The sequence below is a fragment of the Argentina anserina genome, chromosome 4 (genome assembly GCF_933775445.1).
Source record: "Argentina anserina chromosome 4, drPotAnse1.1, whole genome shotgun sequence".
NCBI classification, from domain to species: domain Eukaryota; kingdom Viridiplantae; phylum Streptophyta; class Magnoliopsida; order Rosales; family Rosaceae; genus Argentina; species Argentina anserina.
Window position 1 is genome coordinate 1454288 of NC_065875.1, and position 18159 is coordinate 1472446.

Here is an 18159-nt window from a genome sequence, read left to right on the forward strand (position 1 = left end):
TGAGTACTCAGATTGTTTTGGATGTTGGGTAGCGGGTGGTTACCCAATATCACCATAGTACTTCATGTGAGGTAACGGGTGGTTATCTACTCATGAGTATTCAGATTGTTTTGGATGTTGGGTAGCGGGTGGTTACCCAATATCAGAGTAGTACTGCATGTGAGGTAACGGGTGGTTATCTGCTCATGGGTACTCAGATTGTTTTGGATGTTGGGTAGCGGGTGGCTATCCAATATCAGCGGTGTATTACGAGAGGGGTAACAGATGTGTACCAGCGTTCTTGGTACCCGTATTATAAATGCATTGGGTAACCAGAAGGGTTACTTAATTTCTCATGAGCGTTTTATTTCATATTTCTTGGGTCAACCAGATGGGCTGACTATTGACTCATGAGGGCATTTATATTTGTTGTTTTGTGATCTTTCGTATATATTGATATGCGAACTGTATTGTGATTTTACTCATACGAGCTATAAGCTTACCGGGTTTGTGTTTACAATCCCGGTGCACCAATTCGATGGTGTAGGGGATAATTCCGCAGGTGCTGATTAGTGGAGGTTGAGTGACGACTACAGAGGCTTGAAGTCGTTCATATTCTACTTGCGGTGAGGTTTTTAGTGTGGACTTGTGTGTGAGAATTTGTGAGTGATTTGTGAGGATTATTACATTTCCATTTTGTGTATGGATTATAATTTGGGTTGTAATAATTGGTTGTCTGAGTTGTATTGAGAACTCAGAATTGATCCGCTGTTACACTTTAATGATTTCTATTTATTTGAGATTATTTTGTGTTTAACGACTTTAGAATTTTGAGTTTTTAAGCTTGAAATTTTAGGGTCGTTACAGTTGGTATCAGAGCCTAAGTGCGTATTTGGTGATTATCAATATCATCCGGGAGCGATGATCCGACTGCAGGCGGGCACCCATCACATGCTCCTCGGTATTGATATGTCGTCGGGTACGCGAGAGTGTTAGGAGCCATACCTTATGGTTTGGTCATGTAGGGAGTATTGTGATGATACTCCGATGATTCTCTTTCTTCTGAAATTCCATGATTGATATCAGTTGGATCTATTTTGTCGAATTCGAGACTTCACATATATGACTGAGTGTTAATTGTTGAATGGTGATGAATTTGGAAAATGGCCGTGGACAGGGCCGAGGACAGATGAGAGGTCGAGGCCGAGTTAGGGCTGCAGGCCGAGTCCGCAATGTGGAGAACCTTTATGAGGAGGCTGCTCCACTAGAAAGACAAGTTGATCTTGTTGCTATCGTTAGAGACGATAGTCGTGTGTTGAGGTTGATCAAGGACATGAGTGAGCTGCTAGTGCTGTCATTTCATGACGCTTGGATCATATGGTAGCGGACCATTGGATCGGAGTATTGGGACTTACTTGGTGATGATTGAGTACTCTGAGTTAGAGAAGAGGATGATAGCCACATTCATTTATTGATAGTTGGCAGTGGAGGGGTTAGGATTGATTCCTACGCCTATGGGAAACTCTTTATGTGTCACTTCGCTTTTGGAGTGTTCCTCGAAATTGGTGACAATGAAAGGCTTGTCCTATTGTGATTGGAAGTATAGAGTTCTCTGCCTATTTGATAGTAATTCCGGACCACACTATGATGTGATCTGAGGAATTGATTGGTTGAGGCCGCAGTACGCGGTGATTGATTGTGTTGACATGATGAGTTCTTTCATAGACCCAGGAAACCAGAGTTTCGTATCTGTGCCTCGAGTCGGATATTGCCAGGATAGCTAGAGTCTTGGCAAATGTGGAGTTTGTGGATCTAGAAGTAGCTATCACAGACATTGTTCTACTATTCGAGTATGGTGAGGTGTTTCAGGAGATACTGAGTTACCTTCTTCGAGAGTTGTTGATTTCTTTATTGATGATGTGCTTGGTATAGCATCTGTATCAAAGGCGCCTTATGGGATTGGGAAAGAACGAGTTTAAAGAATTGAAAGAGCAGATAGATGACATATTAGACCTAGGGTTCATCAAACCTAGTGTCTCAGCTTGAGTTGTGCCGGTGTTATTCGTGAATTAAAAAAAAAAAAGTCTCATGCGGTTGAGTGTGAATTATAGGGGAATGATTAAGGTGACCATCAAGACTATGAATCATTTACCTAGGATTGATGATGTGTGTGATACGTCCTTAAGGTGGTGATATAATTATTAAACTGAGATTCACATTACGTCGTTGTTGCGTTTCAACTCGTTTTGTTTCGGACATTGACAATTGAAGTTACACATTGTTCTTGGCTGAGCAAGAAATCTAATGTGTTAGAGAAATTTCATTTTGACGTCACGAATTAATTATTTTGCTAGATGAGCATTTAATTGAGAACGCTGACCTTTCAGGATTTAATTATTTTGGTGTTGGGGATTGGAACTTCACAATGCCACAGGTCCAAATGAGACGCAATGGCGGTGAAGTAACTCTATTGAAGGTAAGGTATTAGATGACCTTAGCTTAGTGATGTTTTAACGATTTGGTCGTGACAAGTACCTTCTAACTGGTAAAGAAATGGTTGAGGACTAAATTTTCTTTTCAAGTGCAAGTGGCGTTAATGTTGGAGACTTAGAGGTTCTTTTCCTCTATGCATCAGATCGTTTATTGTTGGATAAGGAGAAGTTGACTGAAGTGTTCAACAAGGGATAAATTTTACAATAAAGAGTACCCAATTATATTACTGCTTGCAGAGAAGTTATTTTGGCCAAATGCGTTGGCCATGAGAGTTCTGAATAAAAGTAAAGAAATAACTGTTTAGAGTGGTGGTATAGCGATCATTTTGGGTTAGTTTTGAGGAGATGGTGTACTTAATATCGGGTTCTGTTGAAGTAATTACTAAACTTATTAGTACTACAACGGTGGGAGAAACCAATATCTTAGATGATGCACTGGGGCATTTGTGTAGGACCGTATGTCATGCATTTGAGGTATGCATGAACTAAGGGGTATGGTATATCTCAATTGTGGTTGTGTTTATTTTGCACTGTAATTCCACCTATTTTTCATGTTCCACTATCGGGAGATAAATATTTTCTTTACCTGTCCTGCGACTTGAAGCAGGTAGCTGTAACTTCTTTTCCGACGGTAAGCTTTGGTGAAGGTGGTAGGATGCGTGATGCATCTCTCTTGTGGTGGTGGTAGAATTTTCTACAGCCTTTTGTGTATATTAGTCGATTTCTCTGGTGAAATTTTTGAGAGTAATTCTTAATCCAAGATGGTGTTCTGTGGTGGTTGTGAACATAATGAGTTAAGATTTCTTTATCGTGTTGCCGATATAAATATGGTACTTGAGTGGGTATCATGCACGACAACTTTTTATGGTTATAATAAGATGATCATGAAAGGAGATTATTTTGTTGATTGGGAGGAATGGTAGGTTCGTTATTCTAGCGATGCATTATGGTGAAGTCATGAAGGTATTGTCGTGATAAAGCACGTTTATTTGAAAACCACTATGTGATGAAAGTAGTAGGCATGTGTTAATTATTTACTTTGACTCGTGTTAGATATTGAGAGTCTTGACCATGCATAGTGGGTGGGCAAGCTCATGACGGGAGAATTGTCTGATAAGCGCAAGGGATGGGTGAATTAGACAAAGGGGTTAGGTTGACATCTCTACCGAGACCACCATTATATTTTGGTGACTCACATGTGGCTGTTAATGTTAGAACACGTGACAGATTGGGTGTTTGGAGGAGAGTTGAGGCAATGGAGGACATGCTGAGAGCATATATGCTGGATATTATAGGTAACTGGGAAGATCATTTGAGGATCGATTGAGTTGCTTACAACAACCTTTACCATTTTAGTATCGGCATGGCACCTTATGAGACTCTCTATGGTAGACAGTGTCGATCACCTATCTCTTGGGCCTTTGAAAGTCTCAAGAAGGTAGGAGAACTAGCATATCGACTAGCCTTGCCTACTAGCATGTCGGGCGTTCGCAACGTCTTCCACATTTCCATGCTGAGGAAGTATGTATCAGATGAGTCACATGTGATCGATCATAGTACCATTGAAGTGAAGGAAAATGCCACTTTTGTTGTTGAGCCGGTTCGTATTCTAGATAGATCCATAAAGAAGCTTCGGAGGAGAGAAGTAGAGCTGGTCAAGGTGCTGTGGAGTCACCATGATGAGGGTGATGCATCGTGGGAGCTGGAGTCGGATATGAGGATCAGATATCCACAGTTTTGTGTTGAGTGAGTTTGAATTTCGGGACGAAATTCCTTTAAGGGGGGTAGAATGTCGGGGCTGACTATTGACTCATGAGGGCATTTATATTTGTTGTTTTGTGATCTTTCGTATATATTGATATGCGAACTGTATTGTGATTTTACTCATACGAGCTATAAGCTTACCGGGTTTGTGTTTACAATCCCGGTGCACCAATTCGATGGTGTAGGGGTTAATTCCGCAGGTGCTGATTAGTGGAGGTTGAGTGACGACTACAGAGGCTTGAAGTCGTTCATATTCTACTTGCGGTGAGGTTTTTAGTGTGGACTTGTGTGTGAGAATTTGTGAGTGATTTGTGAGGATTATTACATTTCCATTTTGTGTATGGATTATAATTTGGGTTGTAATAATTGGTTGTCTGAGTTGTATTGAGAACTCAGAATTGATCCGCTGTTACACTTTAATGATTTCTATTTATTTGAGATTATTTTGTGTTTAACGACTTTAGAATTTTGAGTTTTTAAGCTTGAAATTTTAGGGTCGTTACACAGCTTGCTTAAGAAAGTGGAATGTATATCATGTTACCCATATTCAAATGTCTTTGAAATTTCTCATAATGTGAACATGCAGCCAATCAATTATAAACAAATGTAATGAACGGACAACTGTTACTCTAACTCTGTACAGTTCTAAACTCTACAGTTTCCTTCTATTCCAATATTGTTGTATCAATGCTTCAAAGTCCTGAGCAAATTCCCTAATATAGTAATAGAAGCTTAAACAAGCATATACCTTTAATATGTGAAATAGGAGCCTTGCTGCGAAAAAGTGCCAGATCCTCAGCTGAAGGTGCTTCTGAATAGAGTTTACCTTCACTTCTATAGGCCTCCACATAGCACGAATCAGGGATGTCTGTTGTACCAACCATCAATGCAAGATTACAAACAGGATTCCTTGCACAAGCCGCAGAAAACTTATCTGGTGCCTGCATCATTTCAGGCACAAGATATCAAATTTGCATGAAATTCACCTGCTTAAGACAAATAAAAAGCTTGAAGAAGACAAAAGGTTCAATACTCTAATAAGCAGCTGTCCATATAATAACCATCCAACAGGAGAAAATTACATCTCGACATATAAACCACAAACTAGTGACATGCAGGACTTATTACCCGAAACAAAAAAAGTGCAATGCAGGACTTGAAAATGCATAATGACAACTACACTCATAATGTTCATGTACATCATTTAACTTGCTGTACATTCTGGCAACTGCAGATATGCACATGTACTCATACTTTCTGCAAACTACACACCTGGCCAATCAAGTGAGCTGTTAGAAAGCCATCATGAGAACCACCAAGAACTGCAATTTTAGATGGACAAGCAAGCCCAAGTTCAAAAATATGATGCATTATTAACATCCAACAGAGATGAAACTAAGAGATTAGGAACTAGAAGTGACACACATAGTAAAATAAATACTTTGTCATGAGAATAGAACTCTACATAATCACAACTGTGGTATATCAGAGGTATCCAAAGCCAACGTGCAGGTAGAACTGCAAATGTATGACTAATTCTTCTCAAATGAAAGGGTAAGCACCTGGGAGCCAACTTTCCCGGAAGAGATTGAAGTGCTTCCTCACCAAATCCCAGTGAACTTCTATCATAAATAAACATCATAAATTGTCAAAAATCAGAAAAATGGGAGCTGGTGCATCAAAGAGAATTTTCCTCAGCTATAGGAAGTTAGGAACTACTCTCGTGTTTTTTTTTCCCTTCCTAAGATTATAGTTTATCAGATTCAAACCTACGAGTAATTTCATTGAGTATCGAATACATTTAACAGCAATTTGGTATCCGGATTGTGATAAGAAGAACATGAGAATGGAGAATAATAGGTTTACCTATAATTTACAAGTAAGAAGTTGAACCCAATCCTGAAGGATGACGATTAAGGGATCAAAAGGAACACTTCTTTTAGCTTTGGAAGAGTAAAAGGTAGCTTCAACAGGTTTTCTAGCACCTGAAAGGTTTAAACATATACAGGACATCAACATCAATTATTTTCTAATACACAAGGCTGTCAAATATCATATAAAATATTCAATAGAAAAGCTACAAGATCAATTACCAGCCATCAGCATATACTGAGCCATGAACTGTTTGGGGGATATGGGATTCCTTTTCTACTTGAGCTGGACCCCAGATTTCGAATTGACAGGGAGAGCCTTTTTCAGGGAGAGCCATAAAATATCAAGTTGCTACTTTCTTTTGAGATATGAGATGATAAAATAAACTTCCTCATCTTCTTTGCCATAAGATTTGGCTGACTAAATGAAAACATTGCCTGGGAGCCATTTTCCTGTACATTGATCATGATGAGAAATGAGCGCTGGGCTTCATATTGGAGAGGAGAAACATGTATATGCAAATAAAAATATCAAAATATACTTATGTTAAAAAAAGGTGATATCATACCACTGCCAGGTTTAGTCCATGCCCTGTCAATGCTGGATATACTAGTGGATTCCTGAAGCAACCAAGACTGCAAAGCAGATTCTTCCTCAGTTGTTTCATCTATTCCAAGAGGCATCTCCTTCAATCCGCTAGCTTTAGAACCATCCATGGTTGATAATCTTCTACTACAGATAAATTTGCAAGAATATTAATCAGTTACTAGAATTCAATCAACAGAAATGGGATATGTCTGTCAATCAAAGCTAACACTATATAATAGTAGTATATGACTTGAATGGTCACAAAATTTGGTGTATAGAAAAACCATAATCACCAAGTACACATTTTATATACATGCCCAAGGATCAGAGTTTGCAAAAACAAAAAAATCTTCTTTGTTTGCCTTTCATTGAAACAAATGAGAGATTAGCGTGTCAATCTTTCTTCCACAGAATATCACACTTGTGTATTACATGGAAAGCCAAATCCTTCGTAATTGATTCCTAAAAACAATCAACTATAATTGGGAAGCCAAGAACAAGACTAAGGAAAGCTCACATGGCTATCAAACAAACTTATTACAAAGAAAAGTAAAGAACTTTTGCACATATATTGTTCTCATTCTTCTAATTCATCAGCAATCAAACTCTAGTTGACTTGGCATTTTACTAAATTCACGTTTAACACTACACAGAAATCCAACATTTTCAGCTTCAGAAAATCTTCAACACAAGTTTGGGTCACATAACTTACTCCCTGTTTAATCTAAGAGTTAATTTCGTCATCGGTACCTAAACTATTGTGGCAATGTCAATGTAGTACCTCAACTCTGAGTTGTACCAATGTAGTACCCAAACTTGTAATTCGCTATTAACGAAGGGTCCGAGCCCAATTTCCGTTACGGCTTCGGAAAAATTTCAACATCGGTACCCAAACTCTTGTGGCAAGATCAATGTAGTACCTCAATTTTGAGTTGTATCAATGCAGTACCCAAACTCGTTTTTCTCTATCAACGAGGGGTCTAAAGCCAATTTCTATCACAACTCCATCTTCTGGGTCACATGTCATAATTTATTGTCTTTTCTCATTTTCTTCTCATTTTCTTCTCATTCTCCTTCACTCTCGCTCCTTTCACACTGTATTTCTGAGCTCAGATTTCGAGGCAAAGCAACACTACGGGTTGTGTTTCTTCCAAACTCTTCAATCACGATGACAACTTCTCCCAGCTCAGCAGCTCCGCCTTGAGCCACAACATCGTCTCCCTCACATCGTCCACCTACGACCTTCTCTCCCTCCACCTACGACATTCGAGGCATGTAAAGCGGTGCCATCGGCGGTCGAGAATCTCAGTGTGAAGGTCTGCGATCATGACGTGTCAATGGATCGAGGGTTCCAAGGAGAGGTGGAGGAACTCGAAGATGGTGTTGGTGGTGAAAGGGGAGGCGGTGGGGATGAGAGGTGGAGCTCCTCTATGCCACACTGTGGTGGTGAGGTGTCCGGAGCATAATGAGAATAAATTAGTGTTTTGCCCAATTTGTAAGTTGTTTCTTAATTCTAGATATTTAATGTAAGAGTTTCTTATTTAGGGCCTTAGAACCCACATAGAGTTATTTAGATAAATACCCTTTTTATTTTGATTCATATGACGAAACCGTGACGTAAATTGGCATCACACCCCTCATTGATAGCGAAAAACGAGTTTGGGTACTACATTGGTACAACTCAGAATTTGGGTACTACATTGACCTTGTCACAAGAGTTTGGGTACCGTTGTTGAATTTTTTGTGTGGTCACGGGCAGAACACCTGATCGAGATAACGGAGCCGTAACGGAAATTGGGCTCAGACCTTTCGTTGATAGCGAATTACAAATTTTGGTACTACATTGGTACAACTCAGAGTTGGGGTACATTGACCTTGCCACAATAGTTTGGGTACCGATTGTGAACTTTTTTCTTAATCTAATCACATTGAAACAGAATTTACACACATCCTCCTGATTCCACCCAATGTGATTTCAGTGCTACTCTATGTAACAATCTCAGACCAGGTCAAATTTAGAACCATTCAGTTATGCCCAACAACTGATCATCATTTCTAGAACTATGTATCGGCAATCCAATCCCAAACTCACCATGCACTGATCCAAAGACAGAATCTTGAACACGGTAACGACAAAGCAACTAAACCATTCATTATGAAAGGAACAAGTAACTCAAAGATTTGAACTTTCAACAATACAAAAGGAAAAGATCAACACCCAGAAAACAGAAGAATGAAAACAAAAGGAAAGCTATACATGTACAAGAGCTATATATAGAGTGAATATATATAAGATAGAGAAAGGTTAGGGAGAGCTTACGTAGAGAGAAGAGAGCGAGAGAGTGAGGGAGTGGAGAAAAGGTGAGAGAGAATAGGAGGAGGAGAGGGAGGAGGGTATCTTGGAAGAAGGGCGTTGGCGCACCAACTCATTGTGGCATTGGCTTTGCTTAATACTACTACACTCCCCATTGCTGCCGACTCATTTTCTATGGCAAACTCTACGGTTAAGGTAATGAACTAATGATTGGTCTCGTATTGGTGGGGGTTTAAGACATTTCACTACACAAATTTAGGGCATATTGGGTACACAAATGTGATTGGTTTACCGTATTATATACGTGACACGGCGGCCGTAGGCAAGATGTAGTTTGAAAGTGGTTGTTATTTGATGTAGTTTGAGGAATGCAAATGGTTTTCTATGATGTGGTTTGAGGAAAGGGTTGCATCTTACATAATGGATCATTGTGCCATTGGAAGATTATGAGGTGACTCATAAGATCCTTGGTAGTCAAGAGCCTAGTTTTTTCTTTTGGTTCATGTGATTTTTTTCTTGGTTTATTTTTTGTTGGTACAGATGAGATGAGGCTAGAAGCCCAGAACAAAGAAAATTAAAAGAACTTAACCAACATTGTTAGTTCTAAAACTTTTACTCTTTTGATTTCCCACAATGTCATCAAGCAAAACTTCTGTAACCAAGACTGGTGGCTCATGTAAAAGACAAATTCCTTTAGCATTAAGATTGTTGTTCTTGGCCAATAGGTATGCTATTGTATTTCTTTCACGATGGATATGTCTAATGTGAATAGATTCAAAGTGTTGCATTGTAGCTCTGCAATTTAGCACAATTGTGCCCAAGGGGTGCATGTCAACATCCGAATCTTTTAACAAATTTACCATAATGGTTGAATCAGCTTCCACTTCAACTTCAGCAATTTGGTGACTCAAGGCTAATTGTAGGCCATAAAAGAAACCTCATGCCTCAGCCTGCAAGACTTCACCAGTTCCGATATTAATCATAAAACCACTCATCCAAGCACCATTGTTATCCCTCAACACAAACACACCTCCAGCACCAATTTCTCCATTTCTATTCCTTGAGCCATCCACATTCAGTTTCATAAATCCACGAGCAGGTTTAATTCAAGATAATAATTCCACATGTCTTACTATTTGAACAGTAGATTTAGCCATTGCCTTAGACCATTCAGAAGCATAGCTGAGAAAATATGATCTGCATGGTTAATATGACACTGGTAATTTTTAAAAAAAATATTCTTGCATCTCCATTTCCAAATATATCAGCGGCAAAATACAAAGAAGACATTCCAGTTCAAGTTATTGATATGACAATCGTTCTGCATCAAGTTAGCATACAACCAATCTTCCCAATTCAAAGAAAAAGTAGATAACATGTTGGTGGAGATATTGAAAGACTTCCAAACCAGCATAGCTTTAGGACAATCACGGAATAAGTGAATCATAGTTTCAAGAATATCATTGCAATGAATACAAGAAGGGTTCCCAGTGAGCTTCCTCTTGAATCTTTGGACATTAGTAAGAATCTTACTTGAAACAAAGGTCCACAAGAAGATCTTAAGCTTAGGAGGAATATTTAGAGACAAAATCTTCAACCAGGGATACTTTTGAAAGTTTCTATCCTCACACATGACTTGGTAAGCAGATTTCACAAAAAAAAAAATCCCAAAAGTAGTTCCTCTCCAAATGATTTTATCAGAAGAATCACAACTAGAAATATGAATAGTAATTATAATATCAACTATATGCTCATGTAAATAAATAGCAAGCAACGAGGAGTTCCACATACTATTAGCCCATAAATCATTCACAGTGGCACTTCGATTAATAACAGATTTGTCACATCCCGGAATTGGAACATGACAGTATATCGGGAATTAAAAGGAGATTAGCTCAGACACTTTTAACGTGAACAAGTGGATAAAATTTTTCGACAAGAAAAACGTGTTCACGAAAAGTAAATGATACTACTTTACATATCCGCGAAAATAAATAAATTTATACAACCAGAATGCGGAAGGTAGTGTTAATGCCACTGGCCCAAATTTAACAAGTAGACAACACAATTTTTTATACAAAAGTTGTAAGAATAACCAAAAAAACAACCTCGGGAAACTTTACTCGAAAACATTGTAAATAAACATAAGAATGAAATGCATAAGAGGGAATACGCTTGTTAACTCTCAAATGAGGCTCATAGCTCCGGGAATAACAATTGGACCTGCAAGACAACTATCGTAGGGGTGAGCGTCGTCCTTGCTTGCCCAGTAGGGGCCAGCCCGCCCATGAGGTTTGAAAACCAAAATCAGGTAAGGATAAGTTTTATAAAACGTTGAGGGTATTTTAGCGCAGAGAAAACCATTTAATTAAAATAATGCAAGTTTGGGAATATCATGCTAAAATAGTTTGTGGAGCTCCAAAGGTAGGGTAAAGCAAATTCAACTTCAACCAATGCTCGATCGATCATAGTGACTAAAAAGTCGAGGCCAACTACACGTCTGTTATTATAACATAGTAGCGAGAGTGTCCATTTAAACGGAATGCCCTCAATAGTATAGAATATAATGTGGATCCAATAATAAATAGAGCATTGCCCCTCCGGAGGTTCACGATCATCGACACCGTAGGATTACCTAGTATGCTAGGCTCCCGTCACTCTCAGGTCAACACACGCGAGGATTCACTACTTACCCTATCTCCAAATCGTGCCTAGTCTCGGGTTTTCACAACATTTAATGCATCATAAATTATTCAACCAAGAACTAGACTATGTAATTTATTTGGCCCAAAATACAACATAGAAGGGTTAGGCTCCCTACCTGGAATGATGTGCAGAATCTCAGCCGATATCAGAATCCAATGTACAGCTCCTGCTGCTACTCCAAGTCTCCGAAAGATCCTCATAACATCAATTCTGAATTTATGGATCATAAATGAGTCAACATCAAAGTCGAACATCGAAAATAAGTTGACTCAATCATTTCGTTGTTTGACCAAGAAAGTCAACATTTGACTTTCCTTTGACTAAGTCTTTCCTGGTTTGACCAGGAATTAACCATGTTGACCAATTCTCAGAAAAATCCGAAAACAATCCAGTTTCAATAGTCGATCGACACTAATCATACTTTATGGTTATATAAGTTACTCAGCATCATATCGACGACTTATTTATTATATCGACACATTTCTAAGTTAAATAGTTCTCAATTCTCAAACCGGGCGAGAATCAGAACTATTATTAGGCGTAACTAAAAGTTACGTTTATTCGTCGTCTTTTTAGTCGAAATTGGGTTTTCACTAAGTTACCGTAGGTAAAAGTAAAACCGTTAAAATCATTTAGTAAATGGTAAAATGTAACTTAGGTTAAAACCATAAAACAGTAAAAGTAAATAGTAAAACAGTAACTTTAATGCCAAGGTATTTTAGTAATTTCATATTATAGTAAAACAGTAAATAGGTAAAAGTAAAACGGTAAAAATCCCAAATTTCACCATTATCTCTCCGATCATACTTCCGGCCTTCTAAACAACCTCTGATCAACTAATTCATCATACAATTTCCAATACAGTATCACCAATAATCCAACAAGCATCAAAACAAAGCAACAGAAGCTAAAAGAGGTAGATTTCTACCTCAATGAATCCCAGAAAAGAGAGAAGTGCAGCGTCGGAGTCCTCGACCTCCAACCGAGCTGCTGCTGCCCCTAGAACGGCTTCTACTACTCTAAAGTTTCCCTTTTGATTTCACCCAAGTCGTAAAACACCACAATATGAAAATAAACGTCGAGATTTCTCGGCGGAAAAGGAAAAGCATGTCAAATTATAATCGAGTTGGATTTGAACTCGGAATCGAAGAACAAGATTGAAGATTGAAGTCTAGACTTACCAAGAGAGAACTGGTAGGGCTATCAGATTGATTTACTACGCCGGGAAGAAGACCGACGGCGGTGGCACGACGGTGGTAACAAAACCCAGAAAATAAAGAACAAGAATTTAGGCTTAGTTCATTGAAATCAACAGAGGAACTAAACTGGGTTTTGAGGACATAGAATCAAGCTTACCAAATAAGACGGTTTTCGAGCTCGAATCGGCCGCCGGAGCTCTTCGTCGGAGTCCCTCTGCAACAACTCTGATTTCACCAAAATTGGGGTTGTTTGGGGAGGTTTCTAATATGGGTAGATAGAGAATGAGGTGGTAAGTATGAATATGTGGTTGCATGTTGGCTCCCTTGCCGAAGGACGGCAACACAAGGCCGAGAAGGTGGCTGTGTGTTCTCGGTGGAAATCGCATAAGAGAGAGAAAACCAGTTTTGTGTGTTGTCGCACAAAATGAGGGGGAGAGAGAGAGAGAGAGAGAGAGAGAGAGAGAGAGAGAGAGAGAAGGAACGCGAGTAAGGAGATAAGAAAAGACTTGCGCCCGGGTCTTGGGCTCGGGTCAAGTTGAAGAATTGGGCTTTGTCAAAAGCCTGAAAACAAAATACCCAAAATTGAAAAATACTTTAAAACAAAATACAACTTCAGAAAATCGTAAAAACAAAACTAAGCATTAGAAAAATATTCCGGGAACACTTCTGAGCTCATGGCGACATGTAGTCTAACAACGACGTATTAAACTACGTTTTCGAAACTTAACTTAAAGGTCGATTAATTTTTCCTAATGTGAGTAATTCGTGATTAAATATCTCGGGTCTTACAAGAGTGATCAAGAGAAAAAATTTCTATAATGCCACAAGGGGACCATCTATTAGTCCAAAATTTAACAGCACAACCATTACCAATTCTCCATTTAAGACCTTGCTTAAGAAATTTAGCATCAAACACTATTCCGAACCAAGTGCTAGAATAGTGAGAAGGCCTAACATAGTTTTTTTTATAGAATACAAGCAGAATGAAGTGAAGATACTTCCTCTGCTAAATATTGTTCCATAGCCCGGATTCATTCTGAGAGATCCTCCAACTAGCTTTAACAAGTATTGCCGTGTTCATATTAACAGCTTTTTTAATATCTAAACCACCAAAACACTTGGGCCTACACACCATATCCCAGTTGGTAAGATGAATATTTTTTCTTTTGAGTAGTATCACCCCATAAAAAATCTCTGTTAAATTTATCCAACTTGTCACAAATATGGATAGGGAGCTTAGCTGCTTGTATGGAATATACCGGTGTAGAGGACGTAATAGCTTGAATTAGAGTAAGTCTGCCTGCCATATTCAAAGATTTGCATTTCCAACTAGCTAGTCTAGATTGCACCTTATCAACCAGCCCAACATAAGTAGAAGCATTCACTCTTGAGTGAATTAGAGGCATTCCTAGGAAAAAACCAAGGTCTTATAACAAGAAGTTTGGTGTTGCTCCTTTACTTCAGTTAGAGGTGAACCACAAATGACACTGATATCCTTAGCAAGAGCATAGCTGACATTAGGAGAGCAGTAGAGCATAGATTTCTCAAAACTAATAGATTGATCTGATAAATTGCATAAGAGATCCATACATTTCTTCATAACAAGGGTTTGAGCCGAACTAGCTTATGAGAATAAAATTAGGTCATCAACAAAAAATAAATAGGACTCAAAGGGTCCTGATTGGGAGGATTGAATGGGCTTCCATTGCTCCATCTCAGTAGCATACTGAATCACATGTGACAATTTTTCCATGCAAAGAACAAATAGGTGAGGGGATAAAGGATCACCATTCCTAATGCCTCTACTTCCAATAAAAGAATCAGAGAGCTCTCCATTAATAATGACCTGATAACTAGCAGTAGTCACACAACTCATAATAATCTTCACAAGATTGGTAGGAATTTTGACCTCATACAACACTTGTTCAATAAAACTCCAACTAATTTTATCATAACCTTTAGATATATCAACTTTCCAAGCCATAAAACCTTTTTTTCCTTGAGATGTCTTGCATTTATGCAAAATCTCTTGGGCAATCATGATGTTATCTGAAATTTGTCTCCTTGTGACAAAACTTGCATGGTTTGGACTAATCCATTTTTTAAGCATTGGCCTCACTCTATCCACAATTATTTTAGAAATAATTTTGTAAACAGTGCAGCATAAGCTAATATGCCTAAACAGATGCATATCATGAGGAGCTGAAACTTTAGGAACTAGAGTAATAAGAGTGTGATTTAAGCTAGAGGGAACGTTACCTGAGCTGAAGAGATTAGTAACAGTGGAAATGATCTCAGGAGCACATAATTTCCAATGTTGTTGATAAAAGAGAGCAGGGAAGCCATCCACACTTGGAGCTTTGAGTTTTCTAATCTTGAACAAAGCATCATGAATATATTGCTCTATTATAGGTATACTCATCATATGGATATCATCAGAAGTGGTATCAGGGAACAAATGAGGGATAATGATTCTTAAATCATGATAGGGAGCAGCAACAAATAAATTCTGGAAAAACTCCTTAGCAATTCTCCTCATACCATCACTATCAGTAGTCCAAGCACCATTATTGTCAAACCGGCCATCAATTTTATTTCTTCTTCTTCTCACCACAGTGGTAAGGTGAAAAAAAACATTGTATTTCTATCTTCATCACTAAGCCATCTATCTTTTGACTTCTGCTTCCAGGAAAGGGCCTTAGCATCTCTAATATCTTCATACTTAGCAATGAAGTCCTTCAGCAGATCAAGAAGGAATTGATTGTTACTCCTACCCAAGCTTCTCTGAATACCACAAATTTTTGCATGAAACACCTTTTTTGCTTAAAGATGTTACCAAAAACATCTTTATTCCACTTCAAAAGAGAAGTACCTAAATTACTAGTTTTATTTAGAAGGTCACCAACATATTTATTCCAAGTCTCATTCACCATCGCATAATATTGATCATGGTTAATCCACATAGCTTGAAATTTGAAGGGAGAAATCTTCTTTTGTCCTCTAAAGCTAGGATGAAGTTTAACTAAGATAGTACAATGGTCAAACCTCATTCTCGCTAGATGAACAACCCAAGCATCAGGAAAGAGAATTCTTCAATCGCTATTGCAAAAGCTTCTATCCAATCTCTCATTCACAGAACTATTCGACCAAGTAAAGTTAGCTCCATGATACCCCATATCAACTAGACGGTTCCTACACACCCAATCTTGCATACCACAAAATCTGAAGTGTTTATATAGCTGAAATCTTAGAATTTGGATTGTGAACTTATAAAAAGCATATATATACTTGGACCTCAAATTTTCTCTCTCCTTGTTGTCTAGCACTATGGGGTGGGTGGTCTCTTCTTCAAGAGCTAAATTGGTTTAGATATTGAAATTTTGAAGTGAGCCCACTGTTAATTTGTGGTCTATGCGTCTTTTAGGATGTGGGAGGGTTGTTCATGTTCTTGAAAGCTAGAGACTTTTGGGTTGTTGGATTTGTGGGTATCTTGGTAAAATATTGTTAGTGTTAGTTTTAATAGATGGAGGCCATGCTCCCTACACTTTGACGAGTTTTAGTGGTGGGTGTGTTAGATTTTCTTATGGTTCACATGAGTTTTGATGTTTTGGTTGTTGCAAAACCATCGCTAAGTCATCATAAACAACCACAAAAGTAGAGGAGAAAATTGATAATTGCTATGTGTGCAGCACTGAGCCCAACTCTGTTCTTGACACCAAAAGAAACCCAAGGGCATCCTACATCCCGTTCATCTATGTCTTCTTCCCATGGAAGCTTTGTGGGAGTGGGGCTACCAATACAATCACTATCACCAGCGTGGTGATGGCTGTAGCAGGACTAACACTAGAAAACGAAGACATACGAAGCTGAAGAGAAACATGGGTGCCCACACCGCTGGTAAGAGAAGGGAGTGAGTTAACCATATTACCTTTGATAATACGACAGTTTGTTCCTAAATTAACAGCGTTATGCAAGACATGTATGTTTTTAGTACTTATATGAAAATTGATGTACCATAACTCATGTTTTAAAACTTGGTGTATTGAAATTCATAGTTGCCCATAGTTATGTACTCTTATCAAAAATTTCCATTTCTTTAATCTCAGGTATCTGGACACACCCATATCTCTATTAACACACCCTATGTGATATTTTTATTATTTTTATCTAATATTTTAAGGACCCAAAACGCCTACCGTCTTCAACCTTCTCTCCTTTGTCTCTATCAACCACCCATTTCGGCTCTGATCGGAGACCCACACCAATGCCTGATGCAATATCCTAGCCCCAATGCTATGCAACTGGATTGCTATGAACATATGACACACATCTACAACAGATCCTCTCCCATATCTCACATAAGTACTCATACAATCCATACACTTTCATATTCAAATCTTCACCACAACATCGTCTTCCTCCTCATTACTCGATCGATAACTAGTAACATTGATTTCTCGTCGGAGAATTGAGTGCGAGATCCTTCTCTCTCTTCAGTCTAATTTTATTTTAGAGATTGAAGTCATCGACAGTTGAATGAAGATGAAATCCTAGTCGAATTGGGGAGAGGAGAATGGTGGTTGTGATAAGGCTGCAATGGATAATGGTGAGTTTTGAGTCAATTTTCCGGCGTTGTTAAGGCGCAGCCGTACTGAAATGGATGATCGGACATAACTGAGTCATTGGGTCGATTAGCGAGTTGAGGTCCTTGGGTGGAGACTGGGAGAAGGGAAAGTGAGAAGCTTGTGGTGGGAGTCTTGGGAGAGAAAATATTGATGTGCTTGTGGCTGTTTTTGAAATTCGGCTACCGAGGAAGGAGATAAAAATGAAGTTCTGTTAGGGAGAGAGGGAGGAGGAGAGTGAGAACGAAGGAATTGAGAAAATATTTGGGTATTTTAGGTAATTTGCAAAAATGATCAGGTAAAAAATAATCACATGGAGTGTGTTAATAGAAAATATAGGTGTCTCAATAACATTACCATTCTTTTATGAACAAAATAATAGTCACTCTTCAAATTATCACAAACTCGACGGTTTATTTTTTCAAGTTTCAATTTCAAGTGATCACTCTTTATACTTTCTAAATTCGAGCAATATGATCATTCCATCATATTTTCATCCAATTTGAGTGTTAAGTTGTTGTTTTTAAGTAAACAGAAATTGGATGGACTTAATACCCAAATTAGATAGAAAAATGATGGAATGACCAGATTGCTTGAATTTTAAAAAGTATAAAGAGTGATTA

General features: G+C 38.4%; 1 protein-coding gene and 1 long non-coding RNA gene across 2 annotated transcripts; both read right to left on the minus strand.

The window, feature by feature from the left end:
• Positions 1 to 4929: 4929 nt before the first annotated feature.
• Positions 4930 to 6162, minus strand: LOC126790033 (uncharacterized). The gene is made up of 3 exons (XR_007671651.1): positions 6102 to 6162; positions 5798 to 5857; positions 4930 to 5176 (listed from the first exon to the last, which is right to left on the minus strand). It is a non-coding gene; the product is annotated as an uncharacterized LOC126790033 (long non-coding RNA).
• A 4111-nt stretch (positions 6163 to 10273) lies between these two features.
• On the minus strand, positions 10274 to 17293 carry LOC126790878 (uncharacterized). The gene is made up of 10 exons (XM_050517245.1): positions 17111 to 17293; positions 15550 to 15698; positions 14642 to 15460; positions 14391 to 14533; positions 14174 to 14322; positions 13072 to 13176; positions 12644 to 12745; positions 12460 to 12551; positions 11806 to 11925; positions 10274 to 10721 (listed from the first exon to the last, which is right to left on the minus strand). Exons 1-10 carry the CDS (start codon positions 17291 to 17293, stop codon positions 10274 to 10276), a joined length of 2310 nt encoding a protein of 769 aa, XP_050373202.1.
• Positions 17294 to 18159: the final 866 nt, after the last annotated feature.